This window comes from Manacus vitellinus, unplaced genomic scaffold, assembly GCF_001715985.3.
Source record: "Manacus vitellinus isolate BGI_N305 unplaced genomic scaffold, ASM171598v3 scaffold_18_pilon, whole genome shotgun sequence".
Taxonomy (NCBI): Eukaryota; Metazoa; Chordata; class Aves; order Passeriformes; family Pipridae; genus Manacus; species Manacus vitellinus.
In genome coordinates, this window is record NW_021939324.1 from 914,241 (window position 1) to 942,193 (window position 27,953).

Here is a 27,953-nt window from a genome sequence, read left to right on the forward strand (position 1 = left end):
TTTCTGCCTCCGGTGATTGTCTTAGAGATACCTTAATGCAGATGTAAGAATTTTATTGTTCATAGCACTCAATGGATTTTTCTTCCATGAGTTTATCAAGGAGAGAAATCACCCGTGGTGCAGGTTACTGGCAAGGTCATTTACTGACTGCAGATTAGATCAAAATTAGATCAGGGGTGGGAGCTCCTGCCTCTTCCACTCATAAAGAACCTGATGGTCTGCATACAGTACCTCAGCCTTACTCTGGCTCAGTATGTACAGGAGCACTGGAAAATTATAAGGGCTTTGAACTGTGACAGTGGTTATATATACTAAAGAGTACAGAATTCCTCTCTTTTTAACTGAACTTAAAAAAATCCTGTTATGCATGTGCAGCTTTTTCATAGTTTTTCTGTCTCTTTTCCTTCTGTCTTGACAGTATTATCTGTGAATGGTTCTTCTACTCTCACCTCAAATGTTCACAGTGAAATACTTATATTAAACTTTCTCAATTTGAGCATTAGAGGCTTATTTAATCTGATATATTTATAATTGCATGCAGAATGTTTCTTTACTTCATTTACATGGATGAGAGACTTAAATAGATGTAAGGAAATAATACTACCAGAACATGGGGGTACAAGTTTATGTCCAGAAACTCAGAGGCCATTTCCCTTCCTTTTCCTCAGGTAGTTATGAGAGGTAGGAAGACCTGTAGCTACTTCAGAATGAGGTCTCATCTTTGGGATATCTGTAACTGCCCTCTGGAAAGGAAGAGAGGTTTCATTACCAGATGAAAGTCAGAGAGACTTTACTCCTAATTCTTGGTTTGGTTATGCAAGTATGAGATCTTCATGGGAACCAGTTAAAAATACCTAGTGTATGGGAAAAAGAATTGGGTACACAACATTTCCCCCAATGTCAGTTTAATTTAAAATAGCTGTGGATAGGCACTCGAATCACTCTCACATGTCTGTCATTCATTTGGTTAGTTCCAAAAGATCACCCAGTAGTTATCCTTATTACAGACAAGATTGATCTTGGCAGTAGTAGAGCAGTCATTTTCCCCATATGGAAAGGAGAAGTATTACACCCCGTTACTGCCAAGCAAGAGTGGGCACTGAAAAAGAAAAACAAAACCAAAAACTTATATGGTTACAGAAATTACTGATTTTTAATGAAAATTTAAGTAATAATTTAATTTAAAAGTAACCCAGGATGATGAGAATCTGTACATTATAAAATGAGATGTGCAAGTTTTTAAAATATCCCACAGATTTTTGTAGATAAGCAAGAATCCAGAAACATGGATCTATGGTTGTTTTGGGAATCCTATTTCTGTTTGGAGGATTCTTCAATATTTTCTTAGTTTCTCAAATATAAACAAAAGTTAAATTATCAAATACTTCTGAAAATACCTCTAAGGGATATTTCAGGAAGGTCTTCTGAGAAGAAGCTATAAATAAAGCTTCATTTTAGATGAAAGAGTAAAAAGGAAAGAAAGAATAAGGAATATGAACCTTCCATCATCCTTTATGCACATTTGATATAGGATTGCAGTATTTCTTTCCTTGACCTCAAACAATTTCATTTACTATTTATAAGGTGCAGTAATATTGTAAAGGGCTTTTCCACTGTGGCTCATTTCACTAAGATTTAAAGCTTTTGAATTTAAGAAAAATAAATTCTTTTAACTTCTGGAAGAGATCATTCTGCTACTTCTGGGGGTTTTTTATAGAGCCATTTGTTTTATTTAAAAGGAAAATTTGTATTTTCCACAGTAAGGAATTAAATACGATATTTAAAGTCCAGTAAATGTTTGTGTTTATTAAAGCAAGAAAAAAATAAATCTAGTATAAGAGGTGAATCACAAGAATATGTTTTCTTCTATAGTGAGGTAAGTCGTCAATTTTTATTCTCTACTTCATGTATATGACAACAACGTGGTCCTTCTCTTCATGTATCCTGGAGCAGCATGTACTTTGTTTTAGGGGAGCTGTCACTAGAGGTTTGAGGTATGCAAGAGTAATAAACTGTGAGGGGTTTGTCCCTGTAACAGGGAGTGGGGGTGTGTGTGAAAGTTGTCTGCCTTAGTTTTGTGATATATGGTGATGAAAGTGTGGCTGTAATTTTAACAGACCAGGTGCTTGAAAACGCCCTGCATTGCACTTTCAAGGAAAATAGATTTCCACCTTGATTAAGTTACTTTTTTGTTTATCAAAAGAGGAAAGTATTGTTGGGTGGCTCAGTGCACGTCTAAGAATATATTTTATAACTGTACCTTGAAAGATAAGTGATACAGCATTATTATCTATATCTTCTGTATTGAGATCCTGCTTTAAATTATTGGCCTCTGAAAATGATTTTAGGATATTTTTGGTTTCTACATAGAAAATTGTAAATTTTATCCATTTCTGGTCCCTTTTCTATTGAATATTTCGACACATTCTCTAAGTCATGTTTCACAAGGGAAAAACATTAGTGTTCTTTCCTCCACTACAGTATTCTCATGAGTATTTTAAATCTAATGATAGCAAGTCACTGCATTGTAGATAGTCCCTAACCTCCCACCTTATTTATTGTAGTTGGCTCTTTTCCTTGGAAGAGCTCCAGGGGAATCTCAAACCTGAAGATTTTTGCAATTGGGGTTTACAGCAGATTTTATATATAATATTAGTATATTTTCATTGTGAGCAGCCTTTTTCTAAATGAGACTATGCATAGAATCAAAATATAAGCATATAAGTGTTAACCATATGCCTGAAAGAAAGAAATAGGATGGAAGCAAACTGGTCACATTTGTTTTTCAGCGAGGCAGACATTTGGAAAAGGCATACTTCTAGATCTGGATTGGGAGGTTTTTTGTTGTTTTTGTTTTGGGGTTTGTTTGGGGTTTTTTGTTGTTGTTGTTGTTTTTAATTAAAAATACAGCAGTTTTGTAAGAGTTACACAGTTTTATTCTCCCCCTCTTCTGGTGTTTCTGGGACGCAGACCAACCTCTTCCAGAGAAAGCAGCATGGCAAGAAAGTTGAATGCTTTTGTATCTCTGCTGTGCTCTAAGACACTTTTGAGAAGAGATTACAGAATGTGCAGTGGGAATTAATCTTATCTCTGAGCAGCATTGTCTTTCTGTGATCCTTAAGGCAGAACTTCTGTAGCTCTTGGAGGGTAGCAAACAGATAGATATCTATCCAGGTAACTGCAGGAGGAAAGAACTATCTATATAGAAGCATTTCCTTACTATGCTAACTTTATTGGTGGATTTTACTGTCCATTCTGCATTTCAACCATCCTTTTCAATGATCTTTGATTATTGTGTAGAAATGGTAGTGTATTATTTCTGCAGGTAAGGCTGCCCTTAGCTTCATATTAGAATAAATTCCAGTTGCGTAGAATTGGAGAGAAAGTATCTGTAGATTTGGAGAACAACATGTTGAAATACTTGCTTAAAGCTCTTTTAGGCCTGTTTCTGAACTTTAGAGAGTATGAGGGCATGAGAGGGAGGAAGTGTTTTCTTTTAAAGCTTTGAGAACTTGAAGAGAGGCAGGAGTCACTCTGCTGGCTATAGGTTGGAACGCATGTGGATCTTTTCTGCAGGTCAGCATGAGTTTTTTTAGAGTATTCTGAGACATTTTCCTCTCTTTTCACAAGTGGTGTATGCATTATTGCTGGGTTGTATTTCACAAAAAGTGGCAGAGAAGTTTTTGGTCCATGAACACTGTAAGCCATGTAAAATATGTCCATGAAAATTTGTACAAAGACTCGATTTGTATCTACTGTACAGCAGTCTAGATACCTGAAGTTTCTAAATGGTTTCACACCTTTATTATAAAATGGAAAAGCTACTACTTTAATACCTGTCCTAATAGCAGAAATTGTTTGAAAGTGGAGGTAACCAAAGAGGGATGGGGAACAGTCGTTGAAAGATCTTGTGGCAGTGGGAAGCTGTCTCCAGCTGTTAGCATCTGAACGTTTGCATGTTTTATTCAAAGACATAGACATTCTATGCAATAAATGCATTTTTTTTTCTGAAGTAACTTTGTACATTCCCCTTCTCTTCTGGGAAGACATATCACTGAGGTCAGAAGGACTTATTGTTGTGCAAGTTTCAGAACAATAAAAGATAAGCTGAAAGGCACACTGAGATTTGATCCCTCAATCAGCACAAGTTAGAAACTACTCTCAAATATAAGTGGTGTATAACTATAGGCTTAGGTAACAGATAATCTTAATTTGGAAGGTAATTGCTCTTTCATACAGGTTTCTGAAGTAGTATTGTTTAGTTACGTTTTAAGCTCCTATGTGTTTAAAAGATACTGCATTGCACAAGCAGTTCTTTACCATGAATATATAGGAGTTTTACAGGAGAAAAGACAGAATAGACATGCTAAATAAACTAATTGCATGCATCCTTGCACTGATTTTGACAGACTGTTGGTTTTTTTTAAGAAATACTAGAATTTATAAAGATTACAGTTAAGATAAATACTCACTTCACTCAGAAAAGCCCCATTTAACCACTGCTGGGGTGACCAGTCCTTACAGAGTCAGGACCACAGTCAGAATGTCACTTTACATATTTGCTGTCTTCCCCGCTGACATGCCACTTATCTGACTGTCTGGACAGCCCAGTGCCGCAAACCCAAGCAGTGCTGTTCAAACACAGCCCATCACATACCGTCACGGCCACTGAAGCAAAGCTTGCACACAGGAGAGAGAGAAGGCTTGTTTAAGTTTTTCTTTTCCTGACCAAAAATATTTTGTTAGAGCAGCAGCTCTTTTTGCTTTTTTATTGTATAGCTTCAGAACAGATTCTGAGGAATTATTTATTAGATTGTAGGTTAGGAAAAGGGTAAGTAATAAGAGTAAACTTAAGTTTGTTTCTGGTTTATCCCTACTCAGTTTTTAAATATCTCCAGAGCTAGACCTGATCTTTGAAGCTAAGATTTTAAAGATTTATTAGACAAGTTTGTATCGGCTTTATTTTTTCTTCACTAAGAGTATTCAATATGGCTCCTGGGATCCTTTATCCTTGACCTGGAGTGTTTTATGTAAGGAGCACATGCCACAGTATAGATCTTCATTAGTTTTCTGGGATTTTTATATGGTTATTTTGGCCACTGGATGCTGCAGGGATTCACCTGACCAAATATAGATGTCTACAGCTGATCCAGCCACCCTAGGCTCGTTTTCTAATCCACAGAGAAAAATAAACACATTCAGACTGTGATTTTATCTCATCCCAAAATAGACCTCTAAAATAGGTTAGTTGAAGGCCACTGTAAAATGCTTATTTCTTTCCATTAGCTGTAAAGGGAGTTGAAAGTTTGTAGATATTTGAAGAATAGATCTCTAAAGATTAGAGGTGTAGACATGTTAAGTTTGGTGAGGCAAGTCCCACCTAAGCTCTTCACTTCCCTCTATTGCTGTTTAGTGTCTTCTGCTAAAGCGCTGAGACATTTCATCTCTTGTTCCCTGACCTTGCCAATAGCAAAGTAGGAGATAATGGGTTACTTTTGCACTCGTTTCTATTGATTTAAGGATTTTTGACTGTAGGCACTTTACAGGAGGAAAACCTGCCACTCTACGAAAGGACAGCTGAGAGTGAAGCCTGCACTCTCTTACTTGCACCTGATTTTCAGACAATTGTCAGAACATCAGCAACTTCACCTTGGAATTGGAGAACTTCATCTTAATTGTGATTTTTTTTTTTCATGGCTAGGCTTCATGAACAAAGATTTAGGAAGGCTCTATCCACGTTTGTTACAAGCACACTGGTGGCTTATGAGGCCAATACGAGATAGACATATCCAATTGCAAAAGGCACAGCAGAAAGACTCCTTAGGTGGTATATTCAGCAAGACACGGTTCTTTCTGCGTTGTCTTTTTCTCCTGGAGAGTGATCCTGCGTGTGTTCTCAAAGGAGACAGCAGTGTTATAGATGGTGTGTCTCCAGGCCTCCCGATTTGAGGCCAGAGTAGACCAGTTATGGTGATCAATATGGCCAAGGCTGAGATGTTGTTTCAGGGAGTCCTTGTATCTTTTCTTCGGGGCTCCTCTCTTGCGGCAGCCGGAGGCAAGTTCGCCATAAAGCAAGATCTTAGGGAGGCGGTGATCTTAATTGTAAAAAACTCTTTAAAGGAAACATCATGTGAAGGAAACATCAAATGCCTGTGAATTCTTGCTTCAGCAGTTAGAGATGCATGAAAGCCTAGGGATTATCATGTTTCCTTTCCATTTTCAGTACTTACCTGGAATCAGCAGTATTTTTTTCCAGTGGTTATTTGCAAGATCACTTTTGATTTTTCCAGTTTACAGGTGGGATGGTGCCTGCACACTTACCGCAGGGGTAGTAGGAATATTAGCTGTGTGTCAGTGCTATTCAGTAGAGATTTCCACCCTATCAGGGTGGTTTTATGTAGGGATGGAAGTAGATAGATACAATCTTCAAAGCAGATTTGTTTGTCAAGGTTTTCATTTAAATAGCATGCGCTAATAGCCATGGAGTAGACATAAATTTAGTGAACTTAGCCTAAAAGTCTGATAGCTGCAGTTAACTGAATAGTCATTTCTGACATTTTGGAGCAAATGTATAAGCAAGTCAAGAACAATCAGAGAAGAGTGAATATCTGTACATGAAGTGAAAAGAAAGAAAAATGGAAATTGTTTATTCCAACAGTGCATAACTGATATGGAAGCACATTCTTCTTTCTTCTTTTCTGCATGGCAGGAGGAGCTTTACCAGTGAACTTGAAAAAGCTGATACATTATCATATGTTATCTGAAAATACACTTTACATTTTCAAAGACAGCTGCATGGTACTTAGTCTTAAAACTTAATTGTTTTAAGGAGAAGAGGTTGTTTTCAAAGGAAACAATGCCTGATTGAGAAGCAGTAAGACCTCCTGAAGGAGGGAAAAGAAATTAAAATATCTCTTTAAAATATGGCCCCTATAATTTACTCTTCATTTTGCATTGGCAAGGAGAGAGTATAGTGCCATTGACCTGAGTGCTCTAGGAGTGTATGGTAATTCCTATTTATGTCAGAAATATGAACATTCTTGGAATTTTTTTGAAAATGGTGAAAGTTGATATCATTCCAATCTTGCAGCCAATTATGACCTCCATACATATCTCTTTAATAAAATTTGCTAATAACAAAAGTATATCTTGAGGTTTGTAGATATATATAAAGGTAGTTATGGTTTGTAGGATATTAGCCAAAGTTTCAACTGAAATGCACAAAATAAGAGAACAAAGCTTTTGTACAGCATGAGCTCACACGCATATAAAATGTTAGTACTGGAATAAGAAGGCAGTGATGGAGAGTAATCTGAATGTTCCTTAACTCTCTTGCAGCAGAGTGAAAGAGGATAGAGGAGAATAATACTTTCAAGACACATTCTTTATATATGTTCTCATTATTTTGTTACGTAATGGGCAACTTCACAATTTGGTAGATTCAAAAGATAATAGTGAGATTAAGTGACTGCTTAGACTCTGGAATTTTGCAGGAAAATTTTTTAGCCCTAAGAAGTAACATTTATGTGAAGGCTATACATACTCTATAATATGTTAGAACTATGAACACTTGCTGCATTGACTCAGTTCTTTTTTCTTTATATGCTTTATATATGTTTTCCACAGTGCATCCCCTCAAAGCTTCTCACAGTCCACATAATCACTGTCAGTGTGAAACATCTCTAACCATTCATAGTCCTTTTCACCAGAAATTATTAACCTTTCCTTTCTTTCCTGCCTCCAACGTGTACTGACCTCTCTGAGAGTACTCTTCCCATCCTGGGTCAGTTCTGCGCACACTCTAAAACTGGATGTTTTTACCTGAAGTGTGGGCAAGGGAACTGAAATTTTGCCTTCACTGCTGCAGTCTTGAACCATCTTCATAAGCAAAGGTCCAGGTGAAATCTTTTAGTTCTTAACATCAGTCTGTAGTTTTATGACCTTACCAGCTTCATGGTTTCATCTTAGGGGGTAAATTTTCCATTCCTATGCCACAAATCATTTTAATCTTTTCTTGCTGACCTTGTAAAATGCCCTCTCTGCATTGTTTACTCCTGTCAGGGTGTTGCCCAAGTGCTCTGGACAGTTTCAGTTGAAGTAATTAGCTTTTGCTTGCTGAGAAATCTGCTTTGGTTATTATTCACTTTGCCTGTTAAACACAGGGGTATATTTCTAGACCAGAGTAAGTGTCTCGTTCAGTTATAGAAAATTATGTTTCAGGCTTCAGTTTCTCATTTAGAGACACTGCTGTTAACTCACATCAGAGCACTGTATTACGTTCATAGTGCCAACAGACTTGTGTGTGTAGCTGCCTAATGGGCTAACCCAGATGGAGAATAGCCTAACAGGAAAATTATTTGGTGTAGTTTACTGTTTACCTGCAGTAGCAGCTCTGTTTATAGGATACAAAGGGAAACACAAGTGAGAACATACTCTTAGGGGTGACACTGTTTAGGAACCACCCCAGAGCTGTGCATGGGCTGGGACTGCCCATCTCAGAAGGAATGCAGGTGGAGTAATACACAGGGAAGTACTGTTGTCATCGCTTTGGCTGCCACCTTTCTATGTATCTGAGTTTTACCACATTGAGATTACCACATGTTATTAAGCTTTTAACATATTATGAGTAAAATTATCTAAACCTGAAGTTTATTTGAAAAGAACTGTAAGTCCGAAGTGAGTATAGCTCGTAGTCTAAAATTATAGTAAAAATTATGTATAGTTCAAATAAAGTTTTTAATTTAAAACAATAGCATAGGAACTTCAGAAAACCGGTTAGACTAGTTTCAAGAATAATCAGTAATATGTTCTTATATTATTAGACATTTGTTTAAGAATATGAACATTTTCATCCTGATGGCAAAAGCCCATGTCTTTAAAATTTTATAGATAACTTTTTAATTGGCTTTCGGTTTAAGTCAGTATTACAAGACAGTCAAGTCACCTGAAAATAATTACAAAGGCCTACTATCAATAACAGCCACTGAATCTGTTCTAACCTCTTTCACAGTGACAATGAAGAATGTAAATTTTGAGTGTTTCTCTTTCTGTTAACATTTTTGATGTTTTACTTGCCTGACTTCACATAAGTATTTTCACAATCTTTTCCCAGAATTTCCCAAGCTATTGTGTATATGCAATAGATATTGTCAAAGACTTTTCAGATTGATTTCCTTTGAAGAACTTAGTGCTTTTGCCACAACAGAAGTACCAATGAGCTTTTAAATTGTAACTAGTAATTATCTTTTGTAATTGTCTTATAGTCACAAAGCTGGCCACATCAGTTCCATGGAAAAATTATTTTCAGAGTTTTTATGTCAGGCTTCCAGGGCTTCATGCTCCAGAAGTATGGTGTTGGAAACACCCAGCCATTGCAGATATCTTTTTGCCAAATGTTGAAGATGTTTAGGGGATGATACCTTCTGCATTTTGTCATTCTGATTTGTTACAAGAGATTATTTTCCATTTGCAAAACAAAGCTATCTAAAATTTGTTAACTGAAGGGGTTTTTTGTTGTTCCTGTGTTTGTATTTTCTGATTCTTGAAGCTGTAACCGTGGGGTTTCCTAACAACCACTACTACTGTTAGTCAAGTCTTTTCTGCTAGGTTTCCATAAAGCAAGGATAGGCAATTTAATTCCCTGCTCTTTTACTTCTCTTACCAAGCATGAAACCATCTCGGTAAATGGAGTGAGAGCTCTCAGTTTGCTCTTAACTGCTGAGGCTATTGCTTCCAGCCTGAACTGCTGTCTCAGGGACAAGGAAAACTGTAGTACCATCTTGTTTATGTTGGGTTTCATTGCAGGCTACAACCTTAAAATGAAACAAGCAATTTTTAATAGGCACCTGTAGAATGGCAAATACTTTCTCCACCTCAGAGAAACAGAAAGTGGCAGCAAGAAGCCCATGACACAGCCCTGGAGAGACACATCTGTAGTGCTGGGTCCAGTTCTGATCTCCCAGTGTAAGAGATAGATTAACAGAATAGAATACTGTAAAGATGATTAAAGGCTTGGCATATCTGGCACAGAAGGAAAGACTGAGAGAATTAGGATTGCTTAGGTTGGAGAAGAGGATGCTTATGTGGGATTTTATGTGTAAATACTGGAAGGGGCACAGGAACGTGAAGCAAGCAAAGCAAAGCTCAGTGCTGCCCAGTGACAGGACAAGAGGTAATGGGCACAAAACTGATCACGGGACATTAAACATAAGAAAATGGTTTGGGAGGTTGTGTTTTTTGGTTTTTTGTGTGTTTTTTTTTTTTTTTTGGTGTGAGGCTGGTTGTAGATTGAAACAGATTGCCCAGAGAGGCTGTAGAGCTTCCATCCTTGGAAATATTAAAAAACAAACTGGATGATATCCTGTGATGTATGTCATAATTTACCATCTTGGACCAGGATGGTTGAATTAGTCATCTCCAGAACTCCCTTCCAACTCCAGAACTCCCTCCACAACTTCTGTGGTTGTATAAAATTCAGTGTCAGTTGTTGGGTATCTACCTGCATGCACAGGTAGGCCAAGAGAGGAAAACATTTCTTTTTCAGCAGTTAACACACTTATTTGCCTGGAGAGCTGGGAGGTAGGACCTGCTTTGAGTTGGAATTTGGTATTTAGCATTTCCAGTGATAAAGATGTCTACCTGCCTTAATCTAAGTGTAAACAGTAGGGAAGTTAGATGTATCAAAGGATAAATGCTCTTCAAGGGTTAATTATTTTTGTATGATAAAGATTCTCCTTACCCATCCCTCCCAATGTTAAGACCTAGTCTATAATGATCCCTTTATTGTATAGTTGATTAGAATTGTTGCTTCTTTAGAATAATATGATTGGGAAAATTTATTAGGGTATAGTTCGGGGATTCAGTATTTAGGTATTTTTAAAGTATTGTCAATTTCTAAAATAATCTGAAAACTGCATAAGTAGTTTTTATTATTTCTTATAAAGTAGGTTTATATGCTAATGGATTAATAAAATTAATTGCATGTTCAGAGCTTGTGTTTGTTTAGTCTTTAACAAATTGTATTCTGGGGACATTTTACGGTTTCAGAAGATTTATAGGGCTACATTTAATGGCAGTTTCTTTTGCCTGCTTTGTAGCACGTGCCATGGTGGTTTTAAGTGTGCTGTGCATGTTTGACAAGTTAGAAACTTAGCAAGCCCCATCAGCGCTGAGCCACACTGTCTCAAGCTTGTTTTTGTTGGCTGGTATCCACTACCATGCTATAAAATACATTTACTTGACAGTAGAAAGTGGAGAACCACATTAACCACAGAGTTTAAAAAGGCTGGCTAAACACATGCAATAAATATTAATAAAAGAAAAGGCCACCCACCTTTGACCTTCAATGCTTGATATTAGCTTTGGTGTTTTACAGTTACTTTAGCATTTTGAGCTCCACATAACAGTATGTAAGACTCTCTTACTTAAATCAAACAACTTATTAGTAACCTTGTATTGTGGCAGGAATCCTGGACATAATGTATTGTCAGAGATTTACTTTGTGCTTCATAAAAATGTTGTTCTTTAGTTGTCTTGTAATTAACAAGCCAGGTATATTTGTGCTTGTAAGTAAATGAGAAGGGTATAATGTGTGTGTATCTATGTAGAAGAAGGTTGTTTTGCTCAGGAACTTTATAAGAAAATTCATCTCACTGGGTTTTTATTCTTAAACAAGAACATAAACTAGAAAAACAGCTCAGAAGAGTGTCATCCATCATCTTGTGTGAAGTTCTGATTCATGATGTCTGGATAAGCCTCAGAATTTTTTCAATATTTTTTAAATTCAGAAAACAGAAATAGTATGGAACATGAAATGGGAAGTGATCCAGGAGTCACTAGAGCTGATACATAGCCGTTCTCTTCCAGGTCAGATAGCTCTTATCTCACAGGTTGTAGGGCTGTATTACACCCCTGATTATATTTTATCTTTCCTGTGTTTCTCTTGTTAAGACATTTGTGGTTCCCATTTTGTGAATTCCATGTGCTATATTGTGTGAAACAAAATAATTTTGTATAGATACTTCAATGACAGATGAATGATAATGGTTGAGTATTAAATTATTAATTCACTCGAAGAGTCTGTTCCTGGCTATTGAGGAGGAAGTCATAAGCTGCAGGGGTGGAAGGCTAGGAAAAGGAGCATTTTTCCATTAAATTCTAACAGGATGGTGCAACTTGATGTTTATTACATAAGTGGTGCAAACCGACTTCAGCCTTGGACAAAAGCCCTTTAAAGAATTACTCTCTCTCAAGAACAGATTCTTTCCCCCCCAGTTTAGTCAGATGCACACACAGGTTTTGTGTTTGTTATGAGATGGGTTGTCCTTTCTGGCATATTGTTCCCACTTTGTCTGTCTTGAGTCAGAGGCTCGAATCTTTGAGTTTCTGTGCTGACCTGCTGAATCAGATGGAAAACAGTGATCACATGGGGATTCAAAGTCATATGGAGAACCATACTGTGTATATAAAGAAACAATACTCTTAATGTCTGAAAATGAGTTTCGCTGCTGACCAGAAGGGTGACAGTGCTGTGAGACATTGGCTACAAATACCAAGTTCTTAGTGTTGTGGGGAAGAAAGAAGCAAGAGTGAAAATCAGCATCTCTTCTGTTTCTGCAGTCAGCAAGTGAAAGGTCAGCAGTGTATGAGAAAAAGGCAAAAATAGATAAAGCAATGAACAAAGTGGGAGAATTAAGATTTAAAAATAAAAATGCAGAAGTCATGGAGGCCTGGATCACTGTATATCAAATCTGAAGCACTTTATTGTTCTCCTTCAAATCCCTCTAACTTAGCATTTCCATTTTTCTCATTTAGACTGTGGGGCAGTTAGTCTATGGAAACCACTAATTATCACACTATCACCAGTTTCCACTTCCTTCTCTGCCTACATCCATGTGTTGTCACTCTCTGAAGAGGAACTTCTGTTCATTCACATATTCACATATTCGTTCATGTGCTTACACTTGTTCCTAATACAATGTGATCCACTTTGACAATGTGAATGTTAATTCTAAGATCTAGATGAATGACCAACTAACTGTCAATATGTCACTTTGTTTCAGAGTGTTGTGCGTTGCCTTTGGCATCCCAAGCTGAACCAGATCATGGTTGGTACTGGAAATGGTTTAGCCAAAGTGTACTATGATCCTGTCAAAAGCCAAAGGTACGTAAGTATCTTCTATGATTAAGAAAATTATCTTTTTTTCTCAAATTTAGCCTGATTCTGTGATTCAGTGATTATACTAAGAAGTGAGAAAAACTGGTCCAGTAACATTCGTCTTGCAGTTTTACTTGTCTAACAACAGTAGAAAGAGAAAAAATAACCCAAAATGTTTGCTTCTGAGAAGCGGTGCATTTTCCTCTGGGCTTTTCATGGTGCAGTATGCTGGCTGTTCTACCTGAGTTTACAGACACTTTCATTTTTTAATTTCATGAAATCTGCAGTAAGAATAACCACCCTTTTATCCTATCTCTTGGAGGTTGCTGAGGTAGTGTTACTGAATGGATACTTTTTAATGTATATTTATTTCCTGATGTAAAAATCTTGTTTAGAAGCATTAAATTTCAGTGTTGGTGAAGTAATACCGAAAGACTCAATTTGAGAAGGTGCCAACCAAGGAAGAACATTTCCATCTTTCTTCTGGTCTTCTCCCCCATCCCCACTTATCACATGTGGATTTTGCTTGTAAAAAGGAAAAGGGAAAAGTGTTAGTGATTTATTAGAGATTTAGTTATTAGTGATTTATCAGAGGGTGACTTGTCAACCTGGAATGAAGAGGGCCTAAGTAGTCTATAAATACTTGTCTTGTGATTAATTTGCTTTTACCTGAACTGAGGCATGCTTCCTTCCTGTTAGCAGGGAGTAAATGTGTACTTCATTGATACTGAGTGGTATAAATACAATGTTCTTACCTTATATGCACTCATCTTTGTTTTGCTGGCATCCAAAACCAAACTGTATTACAGTTTGTGGTTTCTGGATACTTACTGTGACCTGGACACTTGGAGGTGAAGATAAACTCTGGTTTACAAGATTAGCAGAAATAAGTTTTATTTTTTGTGGTTTTGTCAGTTTGGAGAACAAGAGAGTTGGTCACCATTATTTGGACCCTTCTCCAGAGAGCAGCTAGAGTCTCCTAGGCACAGACCACAGAGCCCCACTGCAGTTTTGTGTCCGTTTTTTCCCTGGAATTTACCATGAGGAGGAAAACCACTAGTTTAAACCAATCTTGCTGCAGCCAAGCTTATGCAATCTTTCCTGCTGCAGTGTTACAGACACTTCTGGTTAGATAACTGCCACCTCTGCTGCTTAGGAAGAATATTAGGAGCAAATCAATGCCCATGTTTGGAGAGGAGCACTTTCAATGTGCACACTATAAGTACTGTGGACAAATGAAGTGTGAAATGAATCTTCCACCCTTATTTCTGCATGTCATGTAAACCGCTCTGTAACAGAAACACTATAATCTCTCTGCTCTCCTTCACATGTGTGTGAACAGGCAAAGATACACACATTCATGAATATTTAAAGTGCTGTATAATTTTGTTGAGACTGTCTTGAATAAAAACTGGTTTCTGTTTGATGTAAACAGGCCAACTTAACTGCTCTGTTTCCTCCTAGGGGAGCAAAATTATGTGTGGTCAAAACAAAACGAAAAGAGAGACAAGCAGAGACTCTTACACAGGATTACATTATAACACGTAAGGAAAACATATCTTTATAGCAGCATCCTTAGCTCTTTCTTAGGTTTGAAATTGTTTGCAGATTATTAAGCTTCGTATTTTCCCCTTAAAAAGTTGCAGTCTTTCTTTAAGCATTGATCATCAGTATGAGATATTGGTGCTTCATGCAAATTTTTTGTAGCCTTGCACAACCGGAAAGGTATATATATATTCTGTATGCTCTGTAACTTTGTTAATAGTTGATTTCTAGATTGTGGTGCACCCAAAAGCCTCAAAAATTTCAGAACTTTCTCAAGTCTTTAGTTTTGAATGACTAAATTGTGGAGTGTAGACGGATTTAGGAAGAGTTTTGCCATGTGGAGAACATTAACAGTACCAGTGACAAAATCAGAGACTTGAGAGATAGGTCTTGTACAAATTCAAAGGATTTTTTAAAATTTATAACATACCCAGAGTTGTATATGGTTTTGAATAGCTTAACTATCTCTAGCCTCTGAGTTTTTAAGACCTTGTATTCATATTAAGACTCACTGATGAATAGGGAGTAGTTGTCTTTGTTACTGTAAACTGTTTAGTGATCTGCCCCAAGAACAAATTTTATGATGGGATGAGGGGATTGATTGAGAGATTTTGGCCCTCCCCATTAGCATTACCCAGCATAGTGTTTTCTCATGTGGAATGAGAACAGTCACACAGTTGTGTTGTCTTGCTTCTCTTCATCCTTTTCCAGCTCCATGGTGTTTGTATTCAGCTCTGATTTCTAGTAGTCTTGGTTTTACAAATACTAAAACCATTTCTGTAAAACAAAAGCAATAATAAACAAAAAGAAGCTTTAGAATGAGAAAGTTTGGGCAGTCTTGGTAACTAGACCCATATCAAGGCACTCTGGTTCTGGGTTCCCATCTCAGGTACTTTCCAGCTGCAGCTGTCTCCAACCTACCCCACTGCTGCAGATGTCCAGCTCCAGTTTTTGGGCTAAAGTAAGTAGCAGCTGCCAAAGATCAGGGATTTTTATCTTCTTTGGGTGCTCTTCTCAATCCATCCTTACAACCCCCTTGAGTGTAACATTTTGTGTGCACTGTGTCTACACCGTAAAGAACTTCTGTGACTTTTAAAAAAAATTTCTGCTAAAAATTCAATGGAACTTGTGTGTTCAATGGCATTTATAGATGTCACTGAATGATACAGGTCCAAATTATGCAAAGATTCATGATTTTATCACTGAGTTCTAGCTGTTGAACTGGTTTTTCCACGTAATTTTGAAACTAGATAAGGATGCTTTCATATGAAGCAATGTAGAAAAACGTTTTAAGGATTTGCTTAGCAAGTTTTTAAGTTTGTTGCATATTTTGGAAGCTTTTAAGAGGTTAGATGTCTGTCTTTTAAGTTTAGAAATAGAACTGGGAAGAACTAAAGATCTCTGAAGTGCTTTTGCAATGTGAACCAATCCCTTTTTCCCTTCTCATCTTTTTTTTTTCACTTTTTTCTTTAGACTTTAGTTACTCTTTAATATCAGAATTGCCTGTAATGGCTACTTAAAATGTAGGAATGTTGTTTCAAGGGATTAAGTATCACTTTTGACACACAGGAATACACAGCTTGGGTTTCCCTCAGACAACCTTGACTCCACAAATGGCAAAAGCTTGAATCTGTGCATTAGTCACCTGAGATGTGCTATGGAAACTGATCAAGCTTAGTGCTTGCCAGAAAATTGTCCCAGGCATTTCATACTTCATGAAATCTGCAAAAATAAAACCTAAACATTTGTTTCCAGGAGTTTGCTGCTGTGTCACCTGGCTGTGACTTTGCTCAGTCTAATAAGTTGAGCAGGCTTGCAGAAAAAAGCTGAAAACTCGAACTGATTCAGGTCCCTGAATGCTGCCTTCTGTTTTTTTTATTCAATATAGAGATGAGGTTCCTACATTTAAGATTTTTTGGTTATTTTTAGTCTTTGTTGGATTGTTTGACCCCTACACAGTTTCCCACATTTTGGGAAACAGCAGCAGTGAGCACATCTGAATGAGAGCTAAACATTACATCAAGAAAACCATGTCCCTCAATGTGATACTTCTTTGTTGCTGACAAATGAGTTTCTTGTCTGAGTGGACCTAAACCATTACTGTGATTGAAGGTGCTGTAACACGTTTATGAGGAAAAGTAAGTTTTCAGTCCTGACAATTTAGCCGAATTGTCTCAGTTATGAGTATTTTTCCAATGGTGATTAATCTTATAATTAAGAAGGAACGTGATTGTGACTTTATATGCATAAAATTACATTTGGAGTCATTGAGTGGTTTCCACCCCACACTGTTTCAGATCCAAGAATGTATCAAGAGCTTTGTCATGTTCTTAGAACATGAGAAAGCTGTAGAAACATGAAAGTTCAGAAAAAAGGAACTGGTTGGTCACAATGCTAATGTTGAGAACTGAATGACAGAGGAATGAATTAAATATGCATAAGCTGTGCATACAGTATTTCAGATGAGAGGTTCCTGCCTGAAAGAACCCTGGTATCTGGCTGCTTTCATCTTCGAAAAATTCAGCAGAAAGAAACCCTCCAAAGTACACCTCAGTGGACCACTGTTTGTATATGGAAGAACTAGGAGGTTGCTCCTGCCACCTTTTCCATTGCAAGAAAGAATCCAAGTCTTTGTATTTAAAACCTTAAAAAAGAGATGGAATTTCTAACTTTTTTTTTTCTCCAAACTGTGACCCTTCAGCCCATGCACTTCCAATGTTCCGTGAGCCACGACAACGAAGCACCAGGAAACAACTGGAGAAGGATAGGCTGGACCCCCTGAAGTCTCACAAACCTGAACCTCCAGTAGCAGGAGCAGGTAATCTAGGCATAATCATTTCGGACTGTTGTATGCCAAAGGGACATCATGCCTTGGTTCTGCAATCTTTTTCAGTTTGTGTGCAAACCTTTTTGGGTGGTGTCTTTACCCTATAGATGTATGGGCAGTGTCCAGCACCATAAGACCTTGATGTCTATGATTGGAGTGCTAGCCTGCAAAAAATTAATAATCACAGTGACTTACTCTGAGTTATATAATCAGTAAAACACTTGCATGAACGCAGCTCGAAATTAGACTCTTCCTGTAGTACTAAATAACTTCTTTGTACCAGACCACTGTTACAGACATTTCATATTTCTTAAGTATTTTTCTCCTTTTGCTTCAGGTCGGGGTGGGCGTGTTGGAACCCATGGAGTCACCCTGTCATCATATATAGTCAAGAATATTGCACTGGATAAGACAGATGATAGCAACCCTCGAGAGGCTATTTTACGTCACGCAAAGGAAGCGGAGGAGAATCCATACTGGGTTGCTCCGGCATATGCTAAGTAAGGAAACAATTTAAAACACAAGTAATATTTCTGGAGACCAGTGAGAGTTCAGTAAAAATAAAAGAGATGTTTTTAGTGGTATACTTTGCCTTTTTTGGATTGCTGCCACAAATACGTAAACCAAGAGTATACCATACACTTCTATGAAGACGAGAGTTTACAGGAGGTTAAGTTACTGAAATTTCACATTTCCATTTTTAAAATGTACCTTTCAGTGCTAGAAAGTTATTTTAAAGCTTTCTAAGTTATTAGAGTTTAGAATCTTCTAATCAATGTCTGATATTGCAGTATATCTTTTAATAGAGTACTGTCGCATTGACATAATGGGATGATTTTCCAATATACCCTCTAGTTCTAACTGATTCTTAGGTTAGACCTTCAGAATAAGTATTTGGTGTTATGACAGCATATTCTAGATGGTTTCTTGGCTGTCGTAAGTTTTATCTGAAAGTTTCCTTCATGAGGACCCGCGTAACTGCTTGAATTAGCAAATTTTAAGGGTAAAGCAATATTAAAAATTGCACCGATAAAATCTCCTACCAAAAATTCAGCGTAAAGAACTAAGTTTTCAGTTACATAAATTAAAGAGCTTCATCAAGATTTTTGTAGTAATATCTTAGTAATCCCACAGATGGCGATTTACTCAATTTAAATGGTATGTGTGAATGTGGTATTTGTATGTATGTGTTACAATGAAAATTGTGCAATATGCTTCTAGAATGCTTTCTGCCAAAGGGTTTTTTTCCTAAAAATAAATGTATTTCAAACAATTAAATAAATACATTCACAATAATACTAAAATAAGTGCTAAATGAATGCGTTTCATACTACTGAACAGAAAGTACCACTTTAAAAATTACTGGCATTGTCACAATTTATTATCATTGATGGGTTTTTTACACAAAATAATCTGTCAAGTAGTGTTTTCAAAATGCGTAAGGAAAACATTTTGAAGGCATGAAATAGTCTTCACAGAACAGTCTGCCAGTAATGAATTGTTTTTGTTTTTTGCAACCCAGTGTTCTATCTCCAAGGCTGTACATGCGCTAGTACTTTACTGACTACTTACTTTATTGATGTTTAGCTCTGCAGTGAAACAATCACCACCTCTTTCCAGAAACTTGAAATATATTAAGAATCATAGCTTATTTCTAATGGTGACACTTGCTTTCTGACTTGGTCCACATGTTCACAAAAACAACTAAATTGCTGTTCCAGAGCAGCTTGAGAATGTCAGTGAGCCAGCCTGGCTTTGGCTGAACAGTTAATAAGTATGGCATGCTGGTAATGGATAAGTATGGCATTTGATGTTGTACATCAAACCAGTGCGCTCTTGGTACCAAAGAAGGGATATTGGAAAGCCTAATTCTCTAGCAGTTTTTGTAATGAATATGCTAAATATTGATTTTTAATTGTTTGAGAGTTCATGTTTGCTAGAGATGAAATATACTTGGAATGTGTAGGCATCTGGTTTTATTTGAGGTATCCATGCTCAAAAGTAAATCACACATTCCGTCCGGTAGATAGATACCTCAGTATCTTAGTAACTTCGCTGATTGCATATTAAGTTTCATCCCTGACACCTGCAGCATAGTAGACATGAAAGTTTTAAAACAAAGCTGTGTTACAGGAGTCTTACTGTGTCAGGTGGCCAGATCTCATTACAGTTCCTTGTTAAAGATGTGGCTGCAGGGGAAGAAGAGAGCTGGCTGAGAAGTGGGCAGGATGCAAGTCCAGACTGCTATTAACTTACACACCAGACGGTGATATGTATGTGGGGGAATTGGACTGCAGCCAGCAGCATGCTGCCTTCATGGTTTTGTCAGCTGATAAATCTCATGCTAGTAAAGCTGCCATCATCCTTGCTTTAAAAGCTTGACTTTAGTATGTACTCTATGCAAACAGCATTTTAAAAATTATCATTATTATTATTATTATTGTTGTTATTATTGGCTAAGACACTGAAATGCAGAAACTATTGTGTTATGTTCTTAAGTTTCAGAAATGGGGGTCTATATTATCAGCCACAGAAAGTTGTAATAATTATATCCTATGTGTGACTTTATAGGGCATGTATATTTAACCTGTATATAACGCATCTTATGGTTTTACTTACAGATTTATATTTCATAAGATATGCAAATTGCAGATAATTGATATAAATTATCACGTAATACTGGTTTGTATACTGGATAGCTGCTTTAGCTATAGCATAAGATTTACTGTAGGGTTAAGAAAGGTGAAATTCTGATATGTACTTAAAATTACATACTGTCTTAAGGCCTAAAAACCATACATCCAGTATGTTTCATTTTTTTAAATGATGTTTATTCTTTTACTACTTTATTCTTCTGCTACCAGTTTTTCCACATTTCTTGTAGTAAATTTTCACTTAAACATGGTATAAAACTATCCACTTGATATATCTTTTGTTTGACAAGGCTTTTGGTCTCGTCTTGTCTAATGAATGGTAATTCACATAAAGTTCTTCATTCTCCTTCTTCAGAAGATGTCTAAGGAAACTATAGTTACTTAATTTTTTCCAGTGATAGTTACTAAATAATTTTAGACCAAGAAGATTAAGAAATGCTCATTTTTTTTGTTAATCAGTTTTCATAACTGGGAATAAAATGACTGGGTTAGAGTTCATTTGGTCCTGATCCATAGTGCTTAGGTCATTTTGAATAAGATAACTGATTTAATGCTTTTTTAATTGTATATGAGGGAAAGTAACTTTTTACACAGGCAGATAGTGATAGCATAAGGGAGAATGGTTTTAAACCAAAAGAGGATTTAGTTTCGATGTTAGGAAGAAATTCTTTTCTCATAGGGCAGTGAGGCACTGGAGCAGGTTGCCCAGAGAAGTATATCCCATCTCTATATGTGTTCAGCTTGGATGAGGCCTTGAGCAACCTGGTCTAGTGGAAGGTGCCCCTGCCCATGGCAGGGGGTTTGGAACAAGATGATCTTTATGTTCCTTTCCAACAGAAAGCATTCTATGATTCTATGATTCTATGATTCTTTCTTCAGTAAATCTTACAAGAAATACATGACTTCTGCTGTTAGTTTATGCACTCTATGTAAAAATGCATCCTTTTTTTTTTTTGAGTTAAAGGTGCCTGATTTATTCTTGAAGCCAAATAGCCATTTGCATTATTTATCACTTGAAAATTTTTTCAAGCTTGTTATCATTAGCATGACCTTTCCATTTCTCCTGATATTTGAGCCAGAAAGGAGGGGGAAGTACGTAAGAGGCAGAAGGATGGGTGAAAAAAACAGATGCTGCTGAAAAGGATACTGGGGATGATAAGAAGTACATGCTTAATCAGATGACATGTCACAGAAGCCCAGTGTGAATAAAGTGTCAAATAAGATGTGATCAACACAGCAGAAAAGTCATAATGGATGAGGATAAAGAAAAGATCCTGAGATTTCTCAGGAAAAAGCTTGTTAGAAACCTTGGCAAGAGCCGTTCCAGTGGAGTGAAAGGAAAGGAAGGACAGATTGAAGATTTCAAGTAAAGAACTACAGGAAAGGAACTTGAGGCATCAGTTGTAAATGTTTGAAAATTACATTCTTTGTGAGCTGTTTGTTTTAACACAGCTGTACAGATATACTATAATGACTTCAGATGTCCCTCTGAAGCATCAGCAGGAATTACTAAGCATTGTAGCTGAGTGCCTAATCAGGCCCAGATGCAGCTCTCTTATGTACCAGAGGGAAGATGAGGGTGAAATTTCCCTCCTCACCAAGGTAAACCAGAATTCTTGAAAATACCTTTCAGTTCAGTGAATTTTGCCCCTGTTTTGCAGTCTTTGTCGTTGCTGCTTGTCCCAGGCAAAAAGGAATGACTTGAAGCAACAGTTGATAGCTGTGCTGTGTTCACTGAAGTTTTTCTCGAGGGCAGTACCAGTGTGTGAAGTGTTAGTCGTGTAGTTTCTTGAGTATCTTTAGTTGAAAAATCAGAACTGAACAGAATGTTTTGTAACAGTGACCTTGTTGGCATGTGTTCATGTATTTACCCTAAATATATTTTTGTAAATTGGTAATTTTGAGAGGTAGGTCCCTGAGATTCAGAGTAGAGTCAGAGTGGTTGGTGGGGTAGAGAATAAAGAAAGGGCCTGATGCTGAAAACCTTAACTTTTCAGTTTTGAAGTAGCCTTTATGACATGATTCTTGTTTCCAAGCATGCTTTAAAGTCTTTTTTCTTTGTTTCAGTGCAATATAAACACAAATTTCAAAAGTTACTTCGACATGAGTCACATGTTGTGATATGCAGTTGTCATCTCCAGCTGGTTTAGCTGCAGTAGTATTATTTATCTGCTAGTCTATGATCCTCAGATGTCAATGAGCTACTTTTATTGGATCCCTGAAAGGCAACAAAGAAAAACAACCCGTAACTAGAGGGATTATGGTGACTCTAAAGTGGTCTACATGGCCTCTGGAAATTTTCTAGAGGTCTGCATGTCTGAATATGCTGAAAACCACTGAAATAAAAGAGAAGCGGATAGTATAAATAAATCATGCTAGTTTGCTTTCCCATTTTTGTTTGCAGCTTGTTCCTGTAACCCACAATAGGAATGCATTTTTCAGTGTATGAGATACTAGTTTCCACTGACAGTCATGTGGAAACACAGGATCACAGAATAATTCAGATAGGAAGGGAATGCCTGAGGTCATTTAATCCAAGCTGCTGCTTAAAGCATATTCACTTAGATGAGGCTGCTCAAGTCCAATTAGATTCAGGTTGTTCAGGGGCTTGCCTAGCTGAGGTTGAGTGTCCTCAAGGATGGAGATCCTACAACACCTCTCTGGACAGCCTGTTATAGCAATCTGGTTGGCAGGGGCAATATACCCTTGCTAAATCCGTGATGGCTGTTCCTTTCCACCTTCATGTACCTGGAAATGCCTCCCATGGGGATTTGTTCCATAGCCTTCCTAGGAAATAAGATTAAGTAGTTCCTCGAATCCTCCTTTTGCCCTTCACAAAGATGATGATGATTGCCTTTTCTAGTCCTTGAGACCCTCTCCCAGTCACCATGCTATCTGGGAGATGAGAGAGTGCCCTTGCAATGACATGGGCCAGCTCCCTGGCTACCTGTGGATCCACCCCACCTGAAAGCATGGATTTTTGCATGTCCAATGAGCTACATACACTCTGCCATCTTCTTGGTAATGTCTCACTCCCTAACAAAGATTCTGCTGGTAATGTGGGGGTCCTTGGAGGTGTGAGGACAGACCTCAGGGAAAATGGAGCCAAAAAAAGCCTTGGGTATCTTGACCTTTTCTATATGCTGTGTTAGTGGTTTACCTGCTCCATCAAGAACATTTTCCTTAGCATTTCTTTGACTGTCAGTGTAGCTGTAAAAGCCCTTAGTGTTACCTTTCATGTTTCTTTTCTGTTTCAATTCCTGCTGAGCTTTGGCTCTCCCAACTCTGTTCCTACACGTTCACATAATGCCTCTGTTCCTCTTGGCTAAGGTTGCCCCTGCTTCCTTTGTCTGTGTTCTTCCTTTTTGGGGTTCACACTTCATCTTGGTCAGATCCATGTGCATCCATACAAAGCTACTGCCAAGCTTTGCTTTCTGCATATGAAGTGTAATCTGTTTTGAGGAGACTGCCCTCAAAGATCAATCAGCTCTCCTTGGGCCCCTTTGCCCTCCATAGCAGTCTCCCATGGGATCTGCCAAGCAGATCCTTAACGAACTGAAATCAACCCCTTAAGTCAAGAGTAAATAAAATTGAGAAATTTGATGGGGAAAAGAACACAGCTTTCCACATGTGTTGTTTAACCTTCAGAAATAAAAGTACTTCTAAGTAGTAAACTTGTTTTGATAATTTTTGTATAAATATTAATCATATAGCAAAGTCCTACTATGCTAGCAGCCTCTAGTGCAGTTACTAAGCAGAAAAATTTGTGTTTAAATTAAATTAAATGATCACTACTGATAAAGCAATAACAAAAACAGTGTTATAAAATGGTCAGGCATATGAATCACCCTAGGTGCCCTAGTTATGGCTGCATAGCTTCTGGAGGTGGAACAGTTTACATTTCAGCCGAGCTGAGGCTACAGCTATTTCATGGTAATTTAAAAAAAGCGAGGTAGCAAGCAGACTTGATTTCCTCTGTATGTTATTGCTTTAGCTGGATAGTGCTACATTAGGCTACGGGGGGTTTTTTCCTTCTCCCCCCACCCCCAGTTTTGCTGCACTCAGTAGCACACTTAGATTAGCTGAAGTTTCTGACTTTTTTTGTGTGCCACTCCTATCCTGGAAAAAACGTAGACTCTGCTGCTTGTTTCATGAACTTATTTTTTCTTCTAAGCTGGAAATTTCTGTCCAAATTATGGCAGTTGCAGGTTTATGGTAAGAAATGATAATTTGCACTTGATTAGTTGCACTTTACTAATGAACATCTCAGTAGTGATGTGATCCTATTTAGATACCTTTCATATATTGTATTAAAAGGAAGGTACAGTGTCAAAATGGACTGAATAAACTTCTGTCAGTATGTTCTGAAAAAAGGAGAAGAAGATTCCATGCATTCTTCTTCTTCAGTAACTAACAAAATTCAATATTTCAGCCAATAAAGCCTTCATCCCTGGTGTCTGTTTTGGATGGAATGTTGATTTTTTTTCCCCCCTTTTTCTAAAAAAAATCCTTCTTCAGTGATGGGTTAGGTAGAGTTTATGTAACTATTTTCTAAGGAAATATTTTAATTGGAAAATATTTTTTAATCTTAGTCATAATTTCCATGGACGGTAAAATGACTCCTCTAACTTCCGTAGTATAGGTCCTCATCTGGGTACAAGGTCTGCCTGGAGGTACTGGAACCTTCGACCTGCACCCAGGGACCATGTGCCAGTGAGAGTTCAGCAGCAGGGCCATCTCTGGGACATCTTAGTGTGTTCCTTACCTCCATGGCAAGCTTGGAGGATGAAGGAGAAGGCAGGCCAATAGAAAGATCCTGTATTTAAGGGGAGCTACTAGTTTTAGTGAATTGAAATCTGTTTGTGCCACATATTTAAGAAGTGGAGAATCCTGGTCTTTAATAGGTGATTGCTTGCTATTACTCTTCGAAGGCAGAGGCAGCATTGAATTATGCCTATTGTGTTATGTAAGGCAGACACAATATTGTTAAGATTTTTGCATTTTGTAGGGTTTTTTATAGTTGTTATAATAATGGCATTTCACACCCTTCGACTGCTGTAAAAACATTAATTAATACATTAATGAGATGATGACTGCCTTGGCTGTGTTTTATGCTTTGACATGTCTGTTTTAACGAGAAGTTGAGCACAGCCAGCACTGGTAATCCAGGAGGTTCAGCTCTGCAGTGATTGTGCTGAGAATTAAGTTGGAAGAGGGGACCCTGCAGTGACTAAAGTGTAAAACAGGGGAACTGAATGTCCAAACAGTTTATTGAATTGCTACTTGATACCGTGTTCATTTAAAAAGTAATCAATAATTATTTTTATAAAGTTTAAGTGGTATTTAAAATACAAGTAAACAGTGGAGGAATTGATACCATCAAGCTTGACTGTAGGATACACTGTGTTGTCATATGAAGATCATTAGGTTTTTTTATGTTTCAGTAGTGCTGGATAAAGTCTCTAGAGGGAAAGCTGCTTTTTTCATGCACAGACTTAGCCAGAAACCTGGCTTAGCTGCTCTGTTTTCACTTCCTGGCTGCTGTCGTACTACAGTGTATCAAAATGGAGGTTTCTTTTTAAAAAGTCATGGAATGAGGAGACCAGTGGCTCCAGGTTTCTAGCATTGAATTAAATGTAATTTTTTCTTGCTTCAATTTTAATTTTATTCATGGAATACAGATAATGATTGTAAGCTGATGAGGAAATAATACTTGCAAAATATGTGTGTTTGTTATGGTTGTTTACCTGTGAGCCGCAGGTTTCTTCAGTTCTCAGAAGGTTAGTTGATATGTTAATGTCAAAAATAAAAATGGGTGAGTCTAGAATGCTCTTTTATAAAGTATATATCTGTATATATATATACATACCTTGTTTGTGTCTAGTGCCTGTCTGATGAAGTTTCCGATGAAGTCTTGTAGTCTGACCACTATTTTAATCTTTTTAATGTTTTCTAGAACACAACCAAAAACAGTTTTTGCAGAAGTGGAACCAGAAGATGATGAAACAGACAAGCCAGAGTGGAAAAAACGTAAAATTTGAAAAAAAAAATTGGTTTAAAGAAGAATGTTAGAGCATTTGAGACAAAATGAAACATTTATTTATTTTAGGTAGTGGATCAAAATTTGAAAGCAAAAATTACTTCCGTTTATAAAATTTGCTGCAGCATAAAAGGGGATTGTTGTACTTCACTGGCTTAATCTCAGATCTGAATTTTGTAATAAGGAATTAATTGTGCAAATAACTCCTCTATGTCAGTTACTTAGCTTTGCGTTTGGAGTGAAAAATATTTCTTTTTAAATAGTGAATTCATTATATCGCCAAATGTTTTTTTTTCATTACTGCCAGTCTTACAAATGCTGTGTCATGACAGTGTTCAATGATTTTAAGTATACCAATAAAATAATACAGTTTCTCAGAGTCCTTTTTATTTTTTCCAATTAAGAGCTAACAAATTACTTCATTCTTTACAAGTGCAATGAAGTTTTGATTAATTATTGTGGAATATTCCTGGTTAGTTAATTTGTGTGTTCACATGAGTTTGAATTCAGTTCACACTCTGTGAATTTTAGAAAACATATTTTCTAGTGTCTATCCTTCTTTGCCTGGTATTCTTTTTAAATATGTGTAGTATCTCACAGTAGTATTGAATACAGCTTTTGTTTTTAAAAAATGTAGAATTGGAATGGACAATTACATGTTTTGATTTAATAAAAATAATATGTTTATTGCCTAGTTGATGCAGAATTTTGTGCAGTTTAGTATGTATGGATGAGTTTTAGAATAGAGTAGGTCTTTGTAGTTAATACCAGGTCTTTATATGTATTGACTTTGTTGTGTGCCTGAATTATGTACATCTGCCTCACACTCCCTGAAGACTGATACTGTTATAAAGTGTTTTTTCTAAATACTGAAAGTTCTCATTTTTTGACACAAAATTGCAATTCTGATTGTCATAAAGAGAAGGATGGATTTAAAACTAATCTCCTTTAGAGAAGGATAAAGAAACCTAGGTTAGTTTTAGGCATTCATATTGTGATTATAGTAATACACAATATGCTAAGTATTATGATTATAATAATATATAATGCAACAAGCAGTCTGCATTTCCACTAAGAATAGAGAGTAATAGACATCATAAGCAATCAAGCGTTCTTATGAATAGATTCTGAAGGCATATTTTAAGACTATATTTAGCAAAGCCCTTAATCACCCTCCTGACCTCAAGAGCGTGGTCCTGATAGTCAGCAGAGCTTAGATCTCTTTTTTAAGAATTGCTCTTCATCACTATTTCATTGTATGATTCCCTTTTCAAAGCTTATCTTTCTTCTTCAATTATAATTTTTATACTTCAGTGAAAACTAAGCCTGACTTCAAAAGGTATAATGAGAAGCATTGGCATAACATTCCCACAATAAAATATTTCCACTGCTTTCACTAGTGTAGTGTTTTGATAAGAGTGGAATTTCACTAAATAGTCCACAAGTTGTCTTTGACTCTCTTAAAAATACTCTAATAGGTACTTATGTATCAATGTTTAATTTACAATTGCAGCTGTAATTTGTAGAGTGAAGGATTGAATACATAGGTGGACAGTAAATGGAGGAGTAAAGGAAATTCCAGATGAAGAGCAGCACTTGTTAACAAGATCTGCTGAAGATTTCCCTATGCAATGCCCCCCTCAGCAAATAAACATAAAATGGCATTGCTGCATTTAAGAATACCTTTTGTCTTATTTTTCATCCAAATATTGCACTACAAAATAAAGTATT

The 27,953-nt window shown here is 36.9% G+C and overlaps 1 protein-coding gene across 1 annotated transcript in view; it reads left to right on the forward strand.

Moving 5' to 3' along the window:
• Positions 1–26,916, forward strand: part of WDR70 (WD repeat domain 70) — a 130,266-nt gene extending 103,350 nt beyond the window's left edge. The window contains exons 13-17 of the mRNA XM_018070513.1: positions 13,062–13,162; positions 14,621–14,700; positions 17,403–17,519; positions 17,866–18,028; positions 26,139–26,916. Coding sequence (XP_017926002.1) covers positions 13,062–13,162; positions 14,621–14,700; positions 17,403–17,519; positions 17,866–18,028; positions 26,139–26,223 — 546 coding nt within the window. The 3' untranslated portion in view covers positions 26,224–26,916. The remainder of the gene's footprint in view (positions 1–13,061; positions 13,163–14,620; positions 14,701–17,402; positions 17,520–17,865; positions 18,029–26,138) is intronic.
• Positions 26,917–27,953: the final 1,037 nt, after the last annotated feature.